This window comes from Stegodyphus dumicola, chromosome 8 (assembly GCF_044657685.1).
Source record: "Stegodyphus dumicola isolate Sdum_Otavi_A_Nest chromosome 8, ASM4465768v1".
Taxonomy (NCBI): Eukaryota; Metazoa; Arthropoda; class Arachnida; order Araneae; family Eresidae; genus Stegodyphus; species Stegodyphus dumicola.
The window spans coordinates 61,298,569-61,321,437 of NC_140775.1; the positions used below are offsets into that span (position 1 = coordinate 61,298,569).

At 35.4% G+C, this 22,869-nt stretch overlaps 1 protein-coding gene across 2 annotated transcripts in view; it reads left to right on the plus strand.

Moving 5' to 3' along the window:
• The first annotated feature begins 442 nt into the window (after window positions 1-442).
• The window catches only part of Sec15 (exocyst complex component Sec15), a 151,912-nt gene continuing 129,485 nt past the window's right edge, over window positions 443-22,869 (plus strand). Inside the window, exon 1 of one of the 2 annotated variants that reach the window (XR_015042585.1) lies at window positions 443-931. Coding sequence is in view for 1 of the 2 variants with exons in the window: in XM_035354487.2 (XP_035210378.2) it covers window positions 546-931 (386 nt within the window). In the remaining variant the exon portion in view is untranslated. The remainder of the gene's footprint in view (window positions 932-22,869) is intronic. The other variant, XM_035354487.2, reaches the window with a different exon arrangement.

The following is a 22,869-nucleotide window of genomic DNA, read 5'->3' on the forward strand; positions in this document are numbered from 1 at the left end:
ACTTATTTTAAATATAAAGCATTTTTTCTACGATTTTTATGTGCACAGCAAATTCATTGCGATCGGAAGCATTCAGTTCAAAATTACTTGAAACCTTAACCCCCTTCCCTCCCCCCTAAAAAAAATCTGCAGATAATGGCCCGTCTTGGCCATTTGACAGAGAAAATTGACAAAATTTCGTAAAGGAATTAATTAGAAGTTATCTAACAATGAATTTTTTTATATGTTGACGAAAAAAAAAAAAAAAAGGAATTTTTAAAAGCATATCATTTGAGATTTCCTGATTATCTTTTTACTTCAGGCAATGAAAGATTAAAAAAAAAAAAAAAAAAAAGTTCCGTGAATCATAGCGATACTTGCAGATAACTACCATAGCAACAAAGCGTGATAATGAACGCCGACACCTCCATTTTATTGCTATTGTCTGATAAAAGAAATTCGGCTGAAGCTTGCCTACATTTCAAGATGTTACAATCAGGAGGAAATGAAGTGAAGTTTTCAAGTAGAACGCCCACCTTCTACCCTCGGCTACCGTAAACTTTGCAATGTCTCGGCTTCAAACTACTCCTAAAACCAGCATTGCTGTTAATATTTTCAAACGTGTCGAACATCCAGATATACTCGATGTGATACGTTCGAGAGGCCTGCAGAAAAAATCTTCCACATCCAGTTTGCACTCACTATGTAGTGTGCAACCAACTTCAGTAAAAGATTTAAGAAGTACTTCAACAGACAGCGAACAATCCGTTAAAAAGGAAGAAAAATGCGATTCAGATTCAGATGATGACAGCGTACTGGCGTGCAACAAACCGAAACAGCTGAACAGTGTAGCCAGTTTACCGGAAGAAACTCTTCTTAGGCGACATCAGCTGTATGCCACTGACATTGAAGATTCGAATGATGTGCTTTTTGCTATAGCTCCTACGATAAGGTAGGGAGAAATTTTTTATTTTAACGCGTTTAGATAAAATTATGAAATATTAGCGTTATGCTCATGACCTTTACATCATTTTGTGAAATATAAAGCCACAATTATAGTATTTGTAAATTTTATACTGTTTTTTGAAATTTCATTAGTACTCTTTTATCAACAATAAGTTTGTCAGAATTACGGAAAATCATACAAAATGATGAGTCAATTAAGATTTCCTATTTGAAGCAATAACATAGAAGGCATATTTAATATTTTTTATCATTTGAATTTACTTTTCAGTAAAAGGAACCTTAGAATAAAATATTTCAATTTTAGAAGTAAACAAATGCAATTAATAATTTTTATTGCGTAAATTGCGAGGAAGAGCTTTGAAGCAATGCGTGGTAACTCACCTGATCAACATCAGGTGGTCATGATCAAATTATACGAGTCTGACATTGAGCAGAAATGCTTTGGTATTGTTTCATCCTTCCCCATCAGTTCAAAATCCTTACATTTCGTTCTCTGTAAATTGCATCAATTCCTGTCGATGTTCCGCATTCCCTTGAGCAAATATCACTGCTTAAAATAGTGAATACAGGCATTCGCTCATAATTCTATGATAAAAACCGGTTATTTCTTTTTTCTTACCTTAACTTATATTCATAGGTAAAGGAGGTAATGATTTCTGTACAGAAATTTAGTAGTGAATTTTGAGTGACTAAGCACTAATTAAGAGTCCTCACAACACCCGTTTTTTACTATTTTTATAATGATGTTTGTACGGGTACGACGATTATTTCGTCGACGAGAATTCTTACATTGATCTTTCAAAAATTTATTTTTTCTATATTTAAACTTTCTGCGTTTATATGAAGAGGTGATTTAATGTGGGGTTAAATTGTGCAAACAGAAGTGGTACTTTAATTGAAGATAATAGTTTTTAATGAAAATTGTATTAGAACATAATTCAAAAGTTTTCCATTTTAGTAGTTAAGACTTTCATATTGTTGCGTACGTACGGATTCATAATAGATTGAAGGCACAAGTCCGATGAAAAGTTAATAAAATTTATTCTTATCACAAGAAATATAACAAACGCTGGGTTTTTTCACAAAGATATTCATACATATCGCGCAGTAGTTATATTTTAAACTATTAAAACGTTAAATAGTACGCAATCCAAAGCGCAAAGAAAGCTAAAATTCGATCTCAAAATGACAGTAGCTAAGTAAACAACTAAACTGAGATGTTTCTCTCCGTCTTTTATAGTTTTTTAGATCGGCCGCGCCAGACAGTTCTAGCAATTTATGGAAAGCAAAAAGAGTAAAATTACGGTTAGAGCTAACATAGTAGTCAATTACATTTATTATTATTGTTTATTCAAAGTTAAATGCACGTGCTCTTATATTTTTACTTTTTCGGCATAGCTTTCTCTTAAAATTTATCACGCGCTGCATTTCACGGGGAAATAAAACAATTTTAAATATAATTGAACTAAAATGATCTATTTAAATGCCAAATTCGGAATAATATCAGTGAGAACAATCTATCAAATATCTATCAAATTTGGCTAAAACTGATAAACAGAAGTCATACTTGAACGGATTTATTTATTTATTTATTTTTTTTAATGATACAATTCAAAACTTCTCGGATTTGGTATTTAAAACTCGTATATGCATATACAGTCATGACTAGAAACAACATAGTAGATTTTGATTAAATGTGATAAACCGAAAGTAGTACTTTACTTAAAACTCTTAATAAATTTTCCTGGTAAACTATAGAATCATTATAGTAAGAATGTGTAAACTAAATTAACACAGCACATATTAAGACTATTTCTATTATATCCAGATATGATATTTATTTATACCAAGCCGTAGAAAAAAATGATTTTTTATAACAGCATCCCATTTTCAGAACTTCAAAACTCTTGTAATGCAGGCAATGCTACCAAAAAATGCATTTGTTATTCTCTTGCACTGAGGATGATGACGAAGCACAGGTCTAAATAACAAATTCAAAAACACCTCTGTTGAAACACCTCGTGCTTACTCCGGAATGCACGGGAATCACTATGCAGCTGAAAATCCAAAAACAAAAGAGCGTTATTTTTAGATACATATATACCGCAAGGGAATACGTGCTGATAAAAGTGAATTTAGATTTCTTGATACTATAGAAATAACAGAGAAGGAAATTAAATGATTGTGTACGTTTCAAAATATTTATACCAGATATATTTAACCGCTTAATTTTCTTTAATTAAAAATTAATTCAATTATATGTTATTCAACTACCTAATAAAATACAATTTTTAATTAAAAGAAAGAAAGGATAAGCATTTAATTCTATTGGTATAAATTTCGAAAAAAAAGTTTTTACGCATACCTAATGAAATATAATCCAAAATTTCATATTACAGACCTTTGTATTTATCGGAATAAGAAATTAGATCTTGTTTATTAAACAATCAATCCGAACTGATACTTTACTTAAAGCTTGTTACTGTTCTAACAAGGAATTGTCCTGTGGTCATGCGCTGGCTGCGTCAGATTCGTTTAAATGCACACGGCCTTTCTTCACAAATTAGTGTGCAATACGACCATTTTTTTTTTTTTTTTTTTTTTTCATAACCTCATGCCGCATCATCAATCATCTATATAAACACCTAGATGAAATTTTAGAATCATGGCATGTGAGTTAACCAAGAATTGCATTTCAGGCTTTTGTATAGTTAAAAATTATTTAACAGTGAAAGATGTATTGCTCAAATTGATATATGCCAATGGGAAATATCATGGCGTATCACTGGTATGAACCCCTTCTATGAATGACTTAACAGAAATACCCAAAAAACTGTTGCATTGCTATATTATTAATGAAAGCCAACATTCTGTGCCTCATAAAATGGTTTTTTGACATCCGGGTAGAGAATGAAAAGTAAATTGGTATGAGGAGTTTCCTCATCCCGTTATGAGGACTTTCTAATAAAGGGAAGGTTGACTACCAAAAACTGACCTCCTTTTATTCGAAATTTAGTTTACACTAGTTTTGACACAATGGATAAATTTCCGACTAATGAAGAAAAATCCATCATTCTCTGGAAATTAGTTGCACTACTAAAAGCTTAAAAAGAGAGTTCACAACAGTGTTTAATTTCAGAAAATAAGAAGACATAAAGGAACTATTTGTGCAGAGGTTGATAAGCATTATTTCAATAACGTTCAGTGGATTTTAGGCCAAAGGGTGGTTAGCCCAGAAGGGCTATTAGTCTGGAAACGGCATTTTGCGTTGAATCACTTAAAAATGCGATGTATCAGTTTTCAAATTGTTGCCACCAAATATTTCCGCCCTGTATTATATTTAAAGAAACTAAATAATGAAGAATTTGCATGAATGTTTGTAAGTTTCTCGCTTTTGAAAAAACAACGGTACCTACAGCCATTAAATTTTGAATAACGTAGTCCTCCAACTGAACATAGACACCTGGAAGCCCGAATTTTGACTTTCGAATTTGTTTCATTACCTATTTCATATTTTTTAAAGCTTGACGAATTTTTGATTTAAAAGAACTCAACAATTTCATAGCGAGCACTGGCAACACTGTACAGAATAAAGCATTTTTATGTCCTGCGCGAGAGACTGTCTGTCAGAAATTCTGCTGTTTTTTAAGTATTTTTAGCTCAAAGTGGCGTTAGTCAAAATGCTCTCGAAATGTGTATGTTGGGTGTAAATATAAAATGAAAATGCCCGTTTGGCGAAAAAAAAAAAAAAAGTTTCATACCTATTCAATGCAGTTTGATGTGGGCTCCATCCATGCCGTCACAGTCTACTCCACATAGAAAAATGGTCCTATCACTTTATCATGCATCAGGCCACACCACACGTTCACTTTAGGGCTGTTACGTTCGTACTCTACGTGGGCATGAGGATTTTTAGGAACCCATATTCGGATGTTATGACGATGAACATGTCCGCTAACAGGGAATGGAATGTCGCCTCATCGCTTAAACACAATGTTCTGCAGAAATCGGTTATCATTGTCGACCTCATGAAGCATGTCTGTAGCAAACGCGGATCGTTTGGGTTTATTCGTCGGTTTGATAGCGTGCAACAGCGGCAACTTGTAAGAGCTTCTTAGGTAACTCTTCCATATAGCCTCTACAGACTCGTCACTGAGCGATGGCCTGCCAAAATGGGGTTTATCCAACAAATTGCTGGTATCCTTCAACTGCTTATACCACCGATTAATGTTATTTCTATGTAGTGGCGGTTCGTTGTACACGCGACGATATTCACGTTGCACTTTGGTCACAGATTCGAATTTGGCAAGCCACAGAACACACTGGGCGTTCCTCTGTACGGTCCACATCTCGGCTGGCATAAGCGTGGATGGGCTGACCTGCTCCTTCGCATTTCGCGGTGCTGCGTCACCACCTGTGTGCGTACATGCTTGCACATAATACTACGGAAACTTGGAGAGTTTTCCTTTTGTTTGGTGAAGATTTCACATTTCCATCTTGTTTTGTTGCTTTTCTATGACCGAACAAAACTGCACCATGACTTTACGGACGCACTGTATATAACCAAGTTCCTTTGAAATGGCTTCTACAAAGGCTTCTTTGTAGAAGCAGTCACGTATTTTACCTTTATCAAATAAATGAACCAATAATATTTAAAACTAGTTTTCAAATTAAAGCTTCCAGTTAATCAAGTTGACTAAGATATTTTGGCAATAGAATTGAAAAGGCCTTTATGTAAGTAAATAAAGCAAATTTCGCCGAATCAGTAAGAAATGTGTGGAATTAAAACTGTGATGAGCGCACTTGAACAAATTTAGATTGTATGTTTAAACACATAGCCTCCAAAGGTCATATCGTCAAGATCTTCGTGTCTTATTTTAATGTGGAAATGTTCGAATCTTGAGCTGATTTCAGTAGCTCCAGTGATAAAAGCAACTTGATCACATAAGACAGTTAAATTGCTCGAATAAACATGACTTAGTACATGTGTGCATCGTAGTATGTAAGCGCATTTGTCCCTGACATTATGATAAAAAAAAAAAATATTTGATCTTATTATGAAGCTGAATAGGTCAGAGTAACGAATTTTAATAAAATCTGATGGGGGCACCATATGGTTACGGCCTATTAAATTATAGAAATATTTTGCTGCACTTATATTTAAATTTATTTCCTTGAATTTCATTAAAGATATATTTCTCATTCAATAAATTCAGTTCTCATTCAGTTGCGGAAAGGCAAAAATACATAAATATCTTCAATAAAAATTTTAAAATGTAGAAAAACACCAAGTATAGTTAAAAAGCGTTTAAAAAAGAACTTTTGCTTTTAAAATTAATGTTTCTACACCAAAACAAGCAATTCGGCCAACAGGTAGAAAGATAAAATTTTCGATGCACAAAATATATGGAATATGATACCCGAAATTTTAGTACGACTGGGCAAAAGACTGTGAAGTTGGTGCACCAGTCACTTAATTCACTATGCTAATAGGAGTTTCAAATGTAAACAAAGAGCCGCCTCGTTACGCCTAGCGCTTTACACTTTTAAATTGTTGATAATTCTACAACTGTTGCATGCAAGTTAACTAAAGGCATAAGAAACCTTAACCGGATGTAAGAACACTATAATTCAAACACTTTTAAAGCAAAAAATGCACATTTTCCCAATATATAAGTATAAAAAATATAAACAGAGCTCACCGAGCCATGCATGAGGGTGGGTGTATACATATATATATAAATACTTGCGTTTGGCGCTGCCGATTACAACAAAAAAGGCAGATGCGCAACTAGATGTTATAACGTTACGCGCCTCCAACTTGCACGCAACCAAGAGTTGACTGTGAAAACTTGTATAAAAGATAGAGCCTTGTGAAGGGTTTAAGTCCCTTTTTATTCAACGTAATAAATTACAATTGCGTGCTCTTGACGCTCACAGACTGTGCCAACTTGGCAGTCAAATAAAAATAATAACCTGAAAAGAAAGTAAAGACAAGATTCTAACTACGAGGCTCTCTAAAATAACTAACTCACCGCGTTTTACAATACCGCTGCTAATTCAGCAGACTTGAAGCTCACTGGAACGATTACCACTACTTCCCGCCAAGCACATAGGCCGCAACGCGGGGTTCTTCAATTCTCGCTAACTACCTCCGCGCTCGTGTAGTAAGAATATCACACACCGAACTTGTTTCCTTCTATTTAAATCATAATACTTCCGCTGATAATTTGAATGCTTGCGCGTTCTACTCAAATTTACATATTCTGGCATTGGCAGTTCCAGGGGAAAGTAAGGCTTGACAGGAAAGATAGTTTAAACTTAAAATAAATGTTAGTTAAAATAAATATAAACCCTACATTTGCCGCTGCCAGAATTTGGAAAACTTGGAAGCAGGTCCTACAAACGACCTGTTGTAAGTTTCTCTAATTCTGAACTAATTGGCGAGAACCTCGTTTACACAAAAAAAATATCTTATGTAACCATTTGTATACTAAAATTCTGTTGATCGTTACAAAACTCTCTTCTTACAGCAACTTTTCCTGGACTTCATCAATCAATCTTGGTCTTTCTTTCCAGCATCTGGAAGGAATAAGTATCAGTATCTTTCTACATACATTATAATTTACACTTTCTTGACACAATAAATTTTTGTTTTTAAACGATTCGTTTTTCTTAGTTATTGCTTACTTCACATTCATTCAATTTTTCAAGCATTAATTTAACTTTACCCTGGCTCTCCACCGTGTGTGGTGTCAAACGGGAATATTCGTGTTTTAGTCTTACAACACTTCCCCTAACCACCATCATTTGTTAGAATTCAACGACCAAATAGACACACCTTACACGACATTCTACAACTCAATGAGCTACTTTAATATTCTTAAAAATTCAAATGTAGGTGGAGAACCCTACAAAACACATTCATTCTAACTTCCCCCTCATTCATCTTTAAACATGCAGGCTTTCGCTCTAAAGCATGACTTTACAGTTTAATACTTAAATTTTGACTTCATTGCTTTTAAGCATTCACTTTTAGCATCTACAATTTTATGCTTCTAGACTAAATTCTACTTTTACATAACATGCAAGTATTTACATACATTTACAAAAGTTTAATACATATGCTTTTTACAATTTACCATAAAATGAATAAGAGAAAATAAATTTTTACTTTACTCATTCTTCGCCAAGCTGGCGGCACTGAAAGTAAAATTCTTATTAATACAAGAATACGAAGTTATTTTTATCTTCGGCCAAATTTTGGCTTTAACATAACAGAATTAGTCTTTCGACCAACAGAAAATGCTTGTTTTTAGCTTTTACACTTAAAGAAAATAATACTTTTGCCTTAGCTAAATAAAGTAAAACAAAACTAAGTCTCAACCGAGACATATTGACTTTCGTCAAAACATAGAACTTCGTACTTATGCATAACATTTCGGAACAAAAGAGAAAAAAAAATTTATAGAAGGTTTTAACTTATCTTTGAGTTTTCGATGCTTGAAACTCCGTCATCCGTTTTTGGCAGAATTGGTCCCAAGTTAGAGGTTTCATGGATGTTAATCTTCTCCTTACTGCCCTCCGAGTGTCGTCCACCTGACTTTTTCTTTTGCGTCCTCTACATGCTGGCCTCTTGACGGAGTAATCGTCTGGTTGTTGGCCTTTCCGTTTCTCCCTGGGACGGCTGGTCTTGACGTCCTCCGGTCTGGAGTCCTTCTTGAATTTCTTCTGTTCCTCGTATTTTTGTGCCTCCTGTTGGCGTTTCAGTTTCCGGAACGGCGGCCTTGCTGGCACCTGACTCTGTGGCCGTGTGCGCGTTCTCCTTGATGTGTAATTTCTCCTGCCATCCTTTGTAGGTGGTGTTTTTCTCTTTACCACGGTTTCTTTACCCGGTTCATCTGTATTTTTGTTTTTCTTAAACGCTGGAGTTTGAAAATTATTTTTTCTTTTTGATACCGACGTCCGGGTTGTAGAAGTGCTAGGTCTCTCTTCAGTTCTCTGTTTCTTGGGTGGTGGAATAGTTGTTGTCTCTGACCCTTCTATTTCGTTTAGACTTGAGTCCTGCAAGAAACTTTTAAGGATTTCAAAATCATTTGGATTATAGTATTTTTTCACCTGGTCGGGACTTGCTTTACAGATTTCCCCTCTCTCGTTCTTAAGATATAAGACTACTCCTTTGATTTCCTGAATTACATAGGGGCCTTCAAACTTTGGAGCTAGCTTTGCCATAAAATTGTCTGGGGCACTTGATAAAGAAAATTTCCGGTTCAATACTTTATCCCCAACTTTAAAATCTGCTTCACGACGTTTTCTATCGTAATATATTTGCTTTTGCACATCTTTTTCTTTAAACTCCTGCTCTCTTTGTTGCACAAAGAATAATTTATCTAAAGGCGTAATTAATTTTCTGCCTAAGAATAATTCTGCTGGAGTTTTTCCCGTAGTATCATGATGTGCCGTTCTTAAAGCATAAGCTAATTCATTTATGTAGCCATCCCAGCGCTTGTGATGTGTGCTCACGTAACTGCGAATTATTTTTACTATGTTTTTATTAACTCTTTCTGCTATGTTAGCCTGTGGTCTATACGGAACCATTTTGATATAGCGTATGCCAAGTCCATTGCATACGTTTTCAAATATTTGACTAATGAATTGTTTTCCGTTATCGCTAATGACTTTTATCGGTGCACCGTATTTTAAAATGTATCTGTGTAAGAATGCATCTGCGACTGTTTTGGCTGACGCGCGTTTAAGTGGAACAATTTCTATCCATTTTGAAAAATGATCTACTATTACTAAAAGAAAACGATTTTTATTTAACTCGCTCTGGGGGAAGGGACCAAGAAGATCTATGCCTAAAATTTCATTCGGAAATGTAGCGCGAATGCTATTTAAGTACCCGGCCGGGCTGTAATTAATATCATTTATTAACTGACATTGATTGCAGGACCTGACATACGCCGTTACTATTTTGTATAATTGCGGGAAATATACCGCCTCGCGTACCCTTTTTATAGTCTTTCTGACCCCGAGGTGGCCCGCTGTTTTTTCTTCGTGCAACTCCTTCAAAATGCTTAATTGAAGCGAGGCTGGGATGACTGGTTTATACTCAAGATTTTCGTTTGTTGTTTTCGTATAGAATAATAAATTATGTATTATTTCATAGTTTTTTGCTCTATTTCTTATCGCATCGATATCTGTATGCTCAAAGCTTTCGGGGTCTTTCAAATAAGCATAGATATTTCCAAATTCAGGATCAGCTTTCAGTTCAGTAATAACCGCATCTCTAGAATCTAAAATTTTTGAAGTCAACACAGCGCATTTAAGTTCATTTCCTTCATCGTCCAGTTTTATACGAGAAAGTGCGTCAGCTACATTGTTTTCCTTACCCGGTTTATATTTTATTGTGATATTATATTCTTGGAGTTTTAAAGCCCATCTTATTAACCTGGGCGTTAGGTTTTTTCCCGAGTAAAGTCTACCAACAGCCGCATGATCCGAAAAGACTGTTACTGGCGATTTGCCGAAATAAACTCGAAATTTGTGTACAGCCATTAATACGGCTAATGTTCTGTAGCTGTATAATTCCTTTGTGTCTGATTCAATGTTTTACTAAAAAATGCCAGCGGATGGTTATTTTGCATAAGAACCGCCCCACCGCATAGTCTGACGCATCTGCTGCAATTTCCAGGTTTTCGTCCCCCTCAGGGAATTTTAAAACAGGGGCATTAATAAGCGCTTCTTTTAATCTTTCAAAAGCTGTGTTAGCTTCCGCTGTCCACGTAAATTTAGCCCTTTTTCTTTTGATTACTAAGAGTGGTTCAACAATATTAGCGAAATCTTTTATGAAAGATCGATAGTAAGAACATAATCCAAGGAAAGAAGAAAGTTTCTTGGCGGTGTTGGGCGGTGGGAAATTCTTAATAGCTTTTATTTTTGATTCTTGCGTTTCTATACCCTTTTGCAAAATTTTATAACCGAGATATTTAAGTTCTTTAGTTGCGAACTTGCATTTTGAGGTGTTAATTGTAAGACCGGCCTCTTTTAATAATTTAAAAACTTGTTCGAGGTCATTAATGTGTTGTTCCAACGTACTACTCGTTATAATTATATCATCTAGATAAATTAAAGTTGATTTTCCTAGGACAGGCTTTAGAACAATGTCCATAGCTCTCTGGAATGTTGATGGGGCCCCACACAACCCAAAGGGCATGCGTAAAAATGCATAAGTGCCCGATTTTGTTATAAACGCGGTTTTGTGTATATCTTCGGGTCTCATAGCTATTTGATAGTAGCCAGACGTTAAGTCCAAAGTAGACATATATCTTGTCGATTTGATCTGTCTAATGATCTCGTCTATAACCGGCAAAGGGTAAACTGGAAATTTGGTAATACTATTTAGTTTTCTGTAATCAATAGCAAACCTCCAAGCCCTTTTATCCGAAGGAGGAAACTCGTTCTTTTTCCTACATAGTACGACTGGACTCGCGTAATCACTATTTATGGGCGTTATTATTTTATTCTTTAACATCTCCTGAATATGTTCTTCGATGATTAGGTCTTTTTGTTTATCATAACGATACGGTTTAGTTCTACAAGGTTTTTCGGCATTTAATTGAATCTTGTGAGTCACGATTTGGCAGTTTCCTGGTTTTTCTGAAAACAAATGAGAAAAATTACTCACCACTTGCTGTATTGCTTTACTTTCATGGTCATTCAGATGGCTAAGGTCCACTTCAGGTGTCTCCACAGGTTCCACCACCTTCTGGTCCATCTCCAACACCACGGAACTATCTTGAAAATTTAATTTGGCCCTCGTGGCCCTTAGAAAGTCCATACCTAAAATAAGAGAGTGTTGCAGGTCTTTCACCACAAAAATTAATACTTTGAGATTTTCCTCTTTTACCTGTAAGTTTAATGATAATTTCCCGATGCAGTGACATGTTTTTACTTGCGCTGCTATAATTTCCGTATTTCTGGTTTTAAATAATCATATCCTATAAAAATTCTTTTTGAAGAAATTTTCACTCATAAAATTTCCTTCTCCTCCTGTATCGATGAGGGCTTCTACTGGTACATCGCCAACCAGGACTTGTATAATTGGTAGCTGTGAGTTTTTTACGATGACCGTGTTTAAATGTCTATTTGAGGGTTTTTTTAAAACTTCCGAGGTCTGGACCCTCCCTTTCACAGGCCCCTCTACTCGTTTAAAGCTTTCTTTTCAATCTGTGTCTTCTGGGTACGCGGATGTTTATTTTCAAATTATCTTTTTGGGCCTTGACCTTCGAGTTTCGATGCGTTAGCTTGATAGTTCTTTCCCCCATAAGAGCGATTTCCATTTCTGATTTCCTCCTTCCTTCGGGAACTTTGAGAATATGTTTCCCCTCTCGCTTTTTCCGCTATTCTGCGATTTTGAAACTTCACCGCCAATTCGAAAAGTTCCTGCAATGTGCTTGGGTTTCTAATTTCAAAGTAGTCTTGGACAGCGGGTAACAATCTTGGTAATATTATTTCAATAATCTCCGCATCGGGTTTCTTTCCATACAGCATATCCGTTAGCTTGATTTTTCGTAAAATAAAGTCCGTCAATTGTGCTGTATCCCGTTGATAGAAACTATATAGTTCGGCTTCCAGCCGTGCGCGATCTTTCACTATGGGGAAGGCCTTTACTAACGATTTTTTGAAATTTTCAAATATATATGTCGGGCTTCCGAATTCCCCTAATAAAAATTTGCCTATGTTTTTCCACCATAGCGCGGCCTGTCCTCTTAGTGCTGATGTGGCGATGGCAACTTTTTGTCTTTCAGGCACAGGGTAGAGCTCAAAGTGGTTTTCTAGACCTTCTAGAAATACCGACACCGAATTTTTTCCGTCGATATAGACGTTTGGCTTGATTGACGCTCTCAAAGTCTGGACCAGGTATCCAAATCCTTCTAACTGAGTTGTCATTTCTTGGTGTTGTCCAGCGGCTTCCATCCAATTTTCGGCCATTTCAGTTCGATAATTGTTCGGGCGCCAATATAACGTTGCGCGCCTCCAACTTGCACGCAACCAAGAGTTGACTGTGAAAACTTGTATAAAAGATAGAGCCTTGTGAAGGGTTTAAGTCCCTTTTTATTCAACGTAATAAATTACAATTGCGTGCTCTTGACGCTCACAGACTGTGCCAACTTGGCAGTCAAATAAAAATAATAACCTGAAAAGAAAGTAAAGACAAGATTCTAACTACGAGGCTCTCTAAAATAACTAACTCACCGCGTTTTACAATACCGCTGCTAATTCAGCAGACTTGAAGCTCACTGGAACGATTACCACTACTTCCCGCCAAGCACATAGGCCGCAACGCGGGGTTCTTCAATTCTCGCTAACTACCTCCGCGCTCGTGTAGTAAGAATATCACACACCGAACTTGTTTCCTTCTATTTAAATCATAATACTTCCGCTGATAATTTGAATGCTTGCGCGTTCTACTCAAATTTACATATTCTGGCATTGGCAGTTCCAGGGGAAAGTAAGGCTTGACAGGAAAGATAGTTTAAACTTAAAATAAATGTTAGTTAAAATAAATATAAACCCTACAATGTTATAGCAGTCGCATGTATAAAATGTTTCAAAGTTCTGCGGCTAATGGTTTTTGAGCTATGCGAGAAGATACATGCGTACGTACGTTCAGACATCACGAAAAAAAAATCCCTTTTGAATTCATTTCAAATCCATGTTGCAATCCGTTTCGGAAAAAAATAGCCCTTTATTCTGTCCATACGTGCAGATGTGACACAAAAAATTCGTTCAAAAGGCTTCCGAAATAATCAAAATGGATATTTTCTTTGGAATATGATACCCGAAATTTTTCGCGTTTATAATTACTTCGTACGAGGAAGTAATAACTTACTCAGTAAATCCTTTGCAAAATGCATTACTAATTTAGCATAATTACCTTATGCTAAATTATGCATTAATGACACGTTCCTTACTGGAAGGTATCATTTTAAGTTCAGTTGTTTACAAAAATTTCTCCGAAAGTTTATCAGTATATGAGCATTAAAGAAACCAACGGCGCATTTCTTCGTATTACTACCACACCCTTTTATTGACTTTAAAATAACGCAAAGTTTATTGTTTATCTTCATTTATCCATGACCTAAGAGCTTTTATCTGTTATGCTGATGTTATCAAGCTGGTTTATTATCGCACTCTGAGGAAGAGAAAATTTCCTTGAAGATATGTCTATTTAATGTTTATTTTACAGTTAAATAGAAGGTAGTCTAAAAATTTATGTGAATAAAGAAATTCGGGTTATATTCTAGTCAGTAATTTTCATTTCAATTTAGTATAGTCACAATTCGTCGAAGAAAAATCATAATAATAACAGAGAGCTGAAAAATAAACATTTACACATTTCATTTATTGACAGCGAAAATTATTGCTTTTATTACCGAAAGAAAATAACATTCTGTTGCAAAAGTTTTGCTCCATAGGATATTATGGAAATTTGTAGACTTGTGCTGTATAATATTTTTTAGCTGGCCATTTATCAACTACGTATGCAATTAGTTGATAATTTCGATGTCATAACATTTGTAAACAGATATTACCGTGCCTTAGATTCTAGTTTGTCACTACATGAAGAAAATCATGTTTTATCGAAATCAGAAGTTTTAAACACGTCCTCTACTTCTTACTTTTCAAGAATAAATATTTTAAAGTGATAAATAAAAACAATTTTTGACCTCTTGGAGGATTTTTAAGTTCATTTTTTTTTTAATCCAAAGGGCTATTAATTTCGTTTTCGCATTTTGCGTTGATTCACGATAAATGTCGGTTCACTTTTCGAACTTGCCACCAAATATTACAGCCCTGTATTATAGTTAAAAAAATTAAATAATGAAGAATCTGCATAAACATGTATGTTTCTCGCATTGTAATAAAACAACGGTACCTAGAGCCATAAAATTCTGAGTAACGTACATTTCCATCGAATATGGCCATCTTTGAATTTATGGAAGCCCGAAGTTGGAATTTGTTTTATTATCTATTTCATATTTTATAAAACTTTAACGAATTTTTGATTAACAAACTCAACGGTTTCAAAGCGTGGCAACACTGTACGGGGGAAAAAAAAAAAATTATCTCCAGCGCCGCGAGAATGTGTATCAGAAATTCTAAAGATATGCTCATTTTAAAATTAGTTTCCCATATTGCTGTTGAATTGAATTTTATGGTTTAAATGCGAAGAGACATGATCTGTACATATAATAAAAGAAAGGGTCTGTCTGTGTGTGTCTTTCGTTCGCGCTGCGCATAAGCTTAATAGACACACGGCTACGAAATTTGCTACATAGGTGCATCTAGATAAGAGCCAGTGCACCTCGAAGCGATTTTTTCGAAATTCGAATTATTAGAATTTTTTTTTAATTTTATGTTTTGTGACGAAATCGCGCCATTTTGAGACATAATGGGCTATAGGAAAGCGAGATTTTAGTCTACACACTCCATTTTCACATACATCGTCATGAAACGTAGGCATTTAGCTATTTTACGAACTTAAAATAAATTTCGTGTTTCAATAAATCGATTAAATGCGAATTTATTTAACAAAGGGAGCTTAACACCTTTTCAACGGGATTTTTTCTAAAAAAGTTTATTTTTAAAAATGTACAGTTTATTTTTCTTTGATTTTTGGACACGTTAAACTTTCATCCTTGCCACTGCTTTTACAAAAAGAATTTTGGAAAATGATAATATTTTGTATTTTAAATTTTTTTCTTAAATGAAGCTTCCGAGTACACTTCTCACATCTCCCATCTTTAAAAATGTGGTTTTAGCAACAATTTTCCTATCTTATTGTTGTTGATAGATTTTTGATGAAATCGCATCATTTTGAATAGTTTCATTCTTTTAGAAATATGGGTTTGGCAACAATTTTTCATCGTATTTCTTATGTGACTGTTTTTAAGAGATTTATATATATATATATATATATATAATACACTTTTATTAATTTTCTTTGATAAAGTTGTTCTGTAGAGTAAAATTCTTCGCGGAATTTTATGTTTTTTGAGTTGCTTTCATGTTATTTTTTGCTTATTTCACTGTTTGTAAGATACTGAAAATTTTTGTATGATTTTTTTTTTCTTCAACGGAAAGTTGGTTAATTTTGTATTAGGATAATTAATATTTGTATTAAGGGATATAGCTTACTTCATTGTAATTTTTTTCTCTTGAAAATATAAGATAAAATATCATTAATTATACATTGCTTTTCAGAATTTTTTGTTTTTTGTATTCTTTTATGTTATTTATTGCACATTTCACTGTTTTTAAGATATTGAAAAGTTTTGAGTGATTTTTTTTAGGAAACATTTTATACCATTTGAGTTCTTAAGATTTTGCAAAGGGAAGTTGGTTAATTTATTTATTAGGATAATTATTATTTGTATTAAGGGTTATTGCTTATTTCATTGTAATTTTGTTATACGTAATAACTTTTTTTATGAAGTTGTTCTGCAGAGTAAAATTCTACGCAGTTTTTAAATTTAATGTTTGGTGTTTCCTTCAGCCATTTTTCCGGTACATTAAAAGTCAGACGAAGGCTGGCAGCGAAGCTGCTAGTATTTAATAAATAAAGGAAGCACATAAAGCATTAAAAAATGCCCCTTTGACAATAATGTAAAATCTGAAAGTTTTCAGATTTTTTAAAAAAATTTTAGTCCAAAGGAGCAATTTACGCAGAAGGACTAGTTAATTTCGTTATGGCATTTTGCGTTGATTCACTATAAATGTCTGTTCACTTTTCATATTATTGCCACCAAATATTAGAGCACTGCATTATATTTAAAGAAATTAAATAATGAAGAATCTGCATAAATGCATGTATGTTTCAACAGCACATTTTAAATAACGTAATCCTCCACTGCATATGGGCATCTGCAAGCCCTAATTTGCAAATTGCAATTTGCTTTATTACCTAAAATTACTAAAAAAAGAGAGGAAAAAAAAAAAAAAAACCGCATTTTTATCTTCAGTGCGTAAGACTGTGTATCGGAAATTCTAAAGATCTGCTCATTTTAACATTATTTTGCGATATTGCTGTTGAATTGAAATTTATGGTTTAAGTGCGAAAAACATGATATTTAATAAATAAAGGTAACACACAAAACATTAAAAATATACCTCATACTTTATTTAAACGTCAGCTACGTCGACCTTCTACACTCCATTACGGGAAGAGCATGGCCAAAGCCCCTACTCGCCCGCTTGCCGTCGTCGTCAGAAAGAGGGAGAAAAACCAGTTCTGCGAGAATTTATTCTCGCGTGCAACTATTCGATGACGATTAAATCCAGTGAGAAAACTATGTTCTCACACTTCTTTCCCCCGTCTAATTACAAAGCTCAACTTTGTTATCATAGACTTTTATCAGTAAGTGTAACCAAAAAAAAAAAGGAAATAATTAACAGAATAAAAGAATTAGCACAAGAAGTTTGTACTGCCGTCCAACCTGGATAGTAGTTAGTGACTCTGACTGCCGTACCGAAAGGCCCGGGTTCGAATCCTGGAGAAGGCATGGTTGTTCGTCAATGTTGTGTCTGTGAGGCACGGAGGCACTCTAAATATGCTAGCCGAAAGTCCTCTCGAGAGGTTGTTGTAGGGAAAGAGCGGTGGGAGACCTTCGGACCCGTCTGCCCGGTGTGCTCTCTCTCTCAAATCGGGGGCAGAACTGATCTAAAGTAGGGTTGACACCTATGGTGCTCAAGTCTCTTGCCAACGACAGGCGCATATGATTCCTTGGAAGATTGAATATCGGGGGGGGGGGCTTATGCTGACCTATGTGAGGCAAGTGAAACTGGTAACAACAACACTTTATACACAAAGCCAGCGGAAGGGTAACGAAGCATCTGGTTAATGGTAATCATTTAATGAAAAAAGTGTACCCGTCGCAGGTTCACACGAGATTAAGTAGCAGACTGCAATTATCGGCCGTTTTCAAGTGCAGGAACGAAGAAAAAGGGAAACTTTGTTGAGGATTCGGTGATAGAATGTATAAAAAATATTCCGCTGCGTAAATTCGACTAACCAGCTGTGCGTGATTGTTTAGTAAAATACGTACCTAGTTCGGGTAATCTTCCTTCTGGAAATAGTTATGCGACGTAAGTATATTCTGAGATAGAAGTAATAAAAGAACCAAGAAAAGATAAGTCAGTAGTTGTAGTAGCCTGTTGAAACCGTATGGGATTATTTTTTCTCATATTATTGCAGTACGTTATTTAATTACAGAAACAAAGATTTATAGTTCTTAATAATTATTTTTGAAAGAATGAATACGAAATTTTCATTTTCTGAAGGGTATACCTATGGACCGCGTCGTCTGGAGCGATCGGAAATTTTAGACATGGCCTTCTGAACGACTGCAACTCCCATACTTGTCGACGTTAAACACAGACTGAGCTCCGAACATCTTCCAGTTATTGCTACGCTGGGCATCACAAAATAGGATGCTAATAACATTCGCAAACTCACGAAATGGAGATTATCCCAAAATTTAATACAGGACAACTTCCCCCCCCCACACACACATACACTTTTTGAAAAGCTCAGCAGCACTAAAGATATTCATCGTGCAGTTCTATCATTCAATAATCGAATCAAACATGCCCTTGACGTAACTTCGGAAATTCTTCTTGTAAGGAAAAATTTTAAAAATCTGCAAACTTCCTTGCCATATTAAAAGCCTTATTCATGAACGAAACAGACTTTGCTAAAGGTACTACGTGACTTTAGTCACAAGTCCGAAGCAGATGATTAACAAACTTAACAGAATATGCGGCAGCGTTTCAAGCAACACAGAGAAGATGCACGCACAGAAAAAGTAATAAGCCTTGACATCAGGGACGGAACTTTTCAGACCATGGTTCAAAATTTGAAAAGAACTTGTAATACTCCCAATCGTAACTCTTGTAATCTCCCAATTTATTTCAATAATCAGGTAACCATCTCCCACCAAGAAAAAGTCAATTTCTTAGCTGCACATTTTTAATGACAATTCAACGCCTAACTCATGGCCAACAAACAGATGACGACTTTGAACTGAGTACACTTCTGAAGATTTGCGACTGGCTAAATTCGCCTAATGCACGAAATATTGCAGACCTCGCTACGCCCACTGAAATTATGGAGATATTTAAAATCTCAGAATCAAGAAAGCAAAAGGAATTGACAATATTTCTAACATCGCAAGAAGAAATCTGCTAATAAAATAATGTGTGCAAGTTTACCAGCATGCAGCCCAGACGGTATAGTGGTTAGGAAAGCCTGCCTGCGATACCGAAGGGCCTGGGTTCGAATCCCGGAGAAGACATGGTTGTAACTGTCCGTCCTATAAGAGGCGATGGTGGCCCACCTATTAGGTGCCTCCGTAATAAAGAGACCACCACATCTGGCCTTGTATAGATTAATGGACTGGGTTACACTGTAACTGTTCACAATCTGCCATTGGAAAAAAAAAGTTTATCAGCATAATTTAATGCCGGCCTTGTGGACTTGTACTTCCCTAACATATGGAAAACTGCTATAGTGTGATACTTCTTTCGAAGCCGGGAGAAATCATGCAGAACCAGGAACCTGTTACCAGGACTTAAAAAAATGTACGAAAGGGTCATTTTGCATCGACCAAGTCATATCTGCAGTTACTACGATCCGAACACTTTGGGTTTAAAGAAAAACCATCTGCTATCAAACAGCTTGTGCACATAACCCTAGTTTTTGGGGATAGCTCTTTACTGCAAGCTTAATGTCGCAGTGAGCTTCAAGAAATTGACTGCCCAACAGTTTACGACTCCAGAGTTTATTACAATTCACAGTTTATGAACTTGTTCAACATAACATCTTTACTCCAAAGGAGAGTTTATTAACCCTTATCTTACATAACGCTGTATACATTAAGAAAATCTAAATTTCAGCTTTTAGTATGAAAACATTTTTTCTGTTTTGCCAATCCGAGAATGCTAACATTAAGATTAAATTATTGATACAGAAAAATAAAGGCATTTCCTCCAATACCATAATGATGTAAAAGTTTTATGAATTTCTGTCTTCATACTATCAATACAGAAGAAATATTAAGAAAAATAGCAATGGTCTTTTTCCATTTGCTTTTTCACCAAGGTGTTTAACCATTTCTCCAAAAATAAGATCATTTCTTGGTGAATTGTTTCCTTTAGTAGTGTTGATAGCAATATCTAACATCTAGTTCTTATAAAGTTTTGTACTTTAGATACAAATCATCATACCTGTACTTTCTTGCTTCCAAAAGCAACTTTTTGGGAGAGCATTTCATTTTCTTATCTTCTTTCTGATAGTCAATTTTACAAGCACTGGAGAAGCGTATTGCAAGTTCGTTGGCCACTTTTTCTTTAGTATGTACTTTTGATCCAGTTGTATCTAGGATGTTTGAAAACTGTGCAGCAGTTGGAATGAAAATATTTTTCAGGGATTTTAGCTATTTTCCATTACGTAGTGTCTCTCCTTGGATCTAGGATCTTACAAAGTTCGACCCATTTTTGTTGTTTGTTGGCAACAATTTTTTCTTCCATTCTGGTTTGATGCTGCTGATAACAGTCTTCTGTTTTCTTCCGTATTTTTTGCTTTAAGTTGATCATTCAACAAATTTCTCTCCTTAATTAAGGAACCTATATTCTGGTCCTTCCAACAAGGAATCCAATTTAGGTGCCCTTTTCCTCTCGGAATGAATATCTTATAAGGTATTTTCTCCCTCCTTTCTGCATTCCTTCGGTGTAAGAGTAGCACACTCGGAGCGTATTCGAGAGGTCCGGGTTTGAGTCCTGGCTACCGCATTGCACATTTTTCACATCTCCTGCTTCGAAAATAACCTAATGTCTTTACAACCTTAGCTACAGTGTTGAAGTTGTGTGTGAATCTCTCTAGCTATTTCTCAAGTGCGCCTGCTGGGGAATCAGGGCTGTGGCAGAGATCGTTGAGATACTGGGCGAAACCTGCCCAGTCTTTGTAATTCCAAGATCTTTTTTGAGGCGCAGTGATTACACCAATAAAATTGAGCATCATAAAAGCTGTTCGATGATCGCTCATTGCATTATATATGATCTTCCATGCACAAGTATTAAATATGTGACAACACATCGCGGTGAGATCAAGAGCAGACTGTGTACCAGTAGTTCGTAAAAGATAAATGTTTTCTCCATTGTTTAGGGTAGCCAGATTTAGGTCTATCAATAGATCCTTTATCTGTTTTCCCTTCTCATCGAGAGAATACGTGACCTAATTTGGACTTCTTAGCATTAAAATAGCCCAGCTTAACAATGAGGTTAGACTGGGGTGAATTTTACAAAAGTTTCTATTCTGATAGAGGTTAATGAAGATGAAGGAATGTCTTGGGAGGAAGCCTGACCTGAATTTCTGTGTTTTCCTTTTGATGAATTTTGATTTCTATGTATTTGACGATGCTGTTTCTAATAAAGAAAGCAAGTTCTCCTCCCATTCTGTCGGTGCTATCTTTTTGTAGGATAATGTAGTTCTTAATCTTGAATTTAAGATTTTTATTTAGCTTAGTCTCCTCAAGACAAGCAAAATAAATGTCATTATTTTCTACGAGAACGTGAAGTCCATCTTTTTTCTCTGTGTTCCATCGATATTTACTTGTACAAGATTCAATATCCTCGTAGTACACTTCACATCCCTCCCGCAAATGATCAGAGCTTGACGCGTTGGCTGCCTCCTACGCAGGGCACCATTCCCAGATACTAAATCTAGACTCATCATAGGAAAGAGTGCCACTGCCCGAAGCCTTGGACTCCTGCCCCGTTTGTCGGCGGAAGGTATTTTATTTCCCCTCTGTCACTCAAAGGAAAACCAGTAAAGACATTCCCGTATCCGCCACTTGGCGACGCACTCTATGTATTGCAGGCTTCCCCGAGAGCAGAAAATGTGAATCTATCTGGCGATTAAATTATTCTTATGCAATCGTGAAAAAAATACATACATTATATAATAATAAATATCTTTTAAATCAATAACAGATTCAACGCAAAGTCAATTTAAAATGCATTTATTTGGCAATTTAAGCAAACACAATTATTCTCCTACAATTTTAAGAATAACTACATACATTATATAATCTTAAATGTCTTTTAAATCAATAACATATTCAACACTTCAAAAAAATACATTTCTTTGGCAATTAGGCAAGCAAAATTATTCTCGTACAATCTTGAGAACAACTACATACATTATATAATCATAAATATCGTTTAAATCAATAACACATTCAATTCAATGTCTTAAAAATGCATCTCTTTGGCAATTTTGGACAAAATTACTCCCATACATTGCTGAGAACAACGTCAATCCATTGCAAGTTCTGAGTCAGTTCTGTGCATTTTCGATAGTTCAGGGAACAGATCTGCAGGCAAGATGTAATGTTGCACAGGATGGATCTGTTTACCTCCAGCCGGTTTCACATTTACAAGTTTAATACAATTATCTTGACTCTGAAAGAGTTCAATAACTCGACCCAATAGCCAGTCTACCCGAAGTAATGAAATAAAGCAGGCAATCTACAATAAAGCAAGCAAGCAATCCACAATCTAAATAAAGCAAGCAATCCACAAGTAATCAAACAAAAGAGCCAACGGGCAATCCACCTATGTAATCAGATAAAATAGGCAGCAGACAGTCCATATAAGTAATCAAATGTAACAGGCAGCAGGTAAACTACCTCAGCTGAAAACATAGCGCCTCTCCTCCAGATTGTTTTCAATTCGATCTTCGGGAGTCTTAAGTTTCTTTTTAGCAAGATTTGGCGCGGATAGTTCAGAACGGAAGTATTCATTGGCGTAACTTGGTTACTAAAAACCTTCTGTGTTTTCACTTTCGCCAAAAACTATACT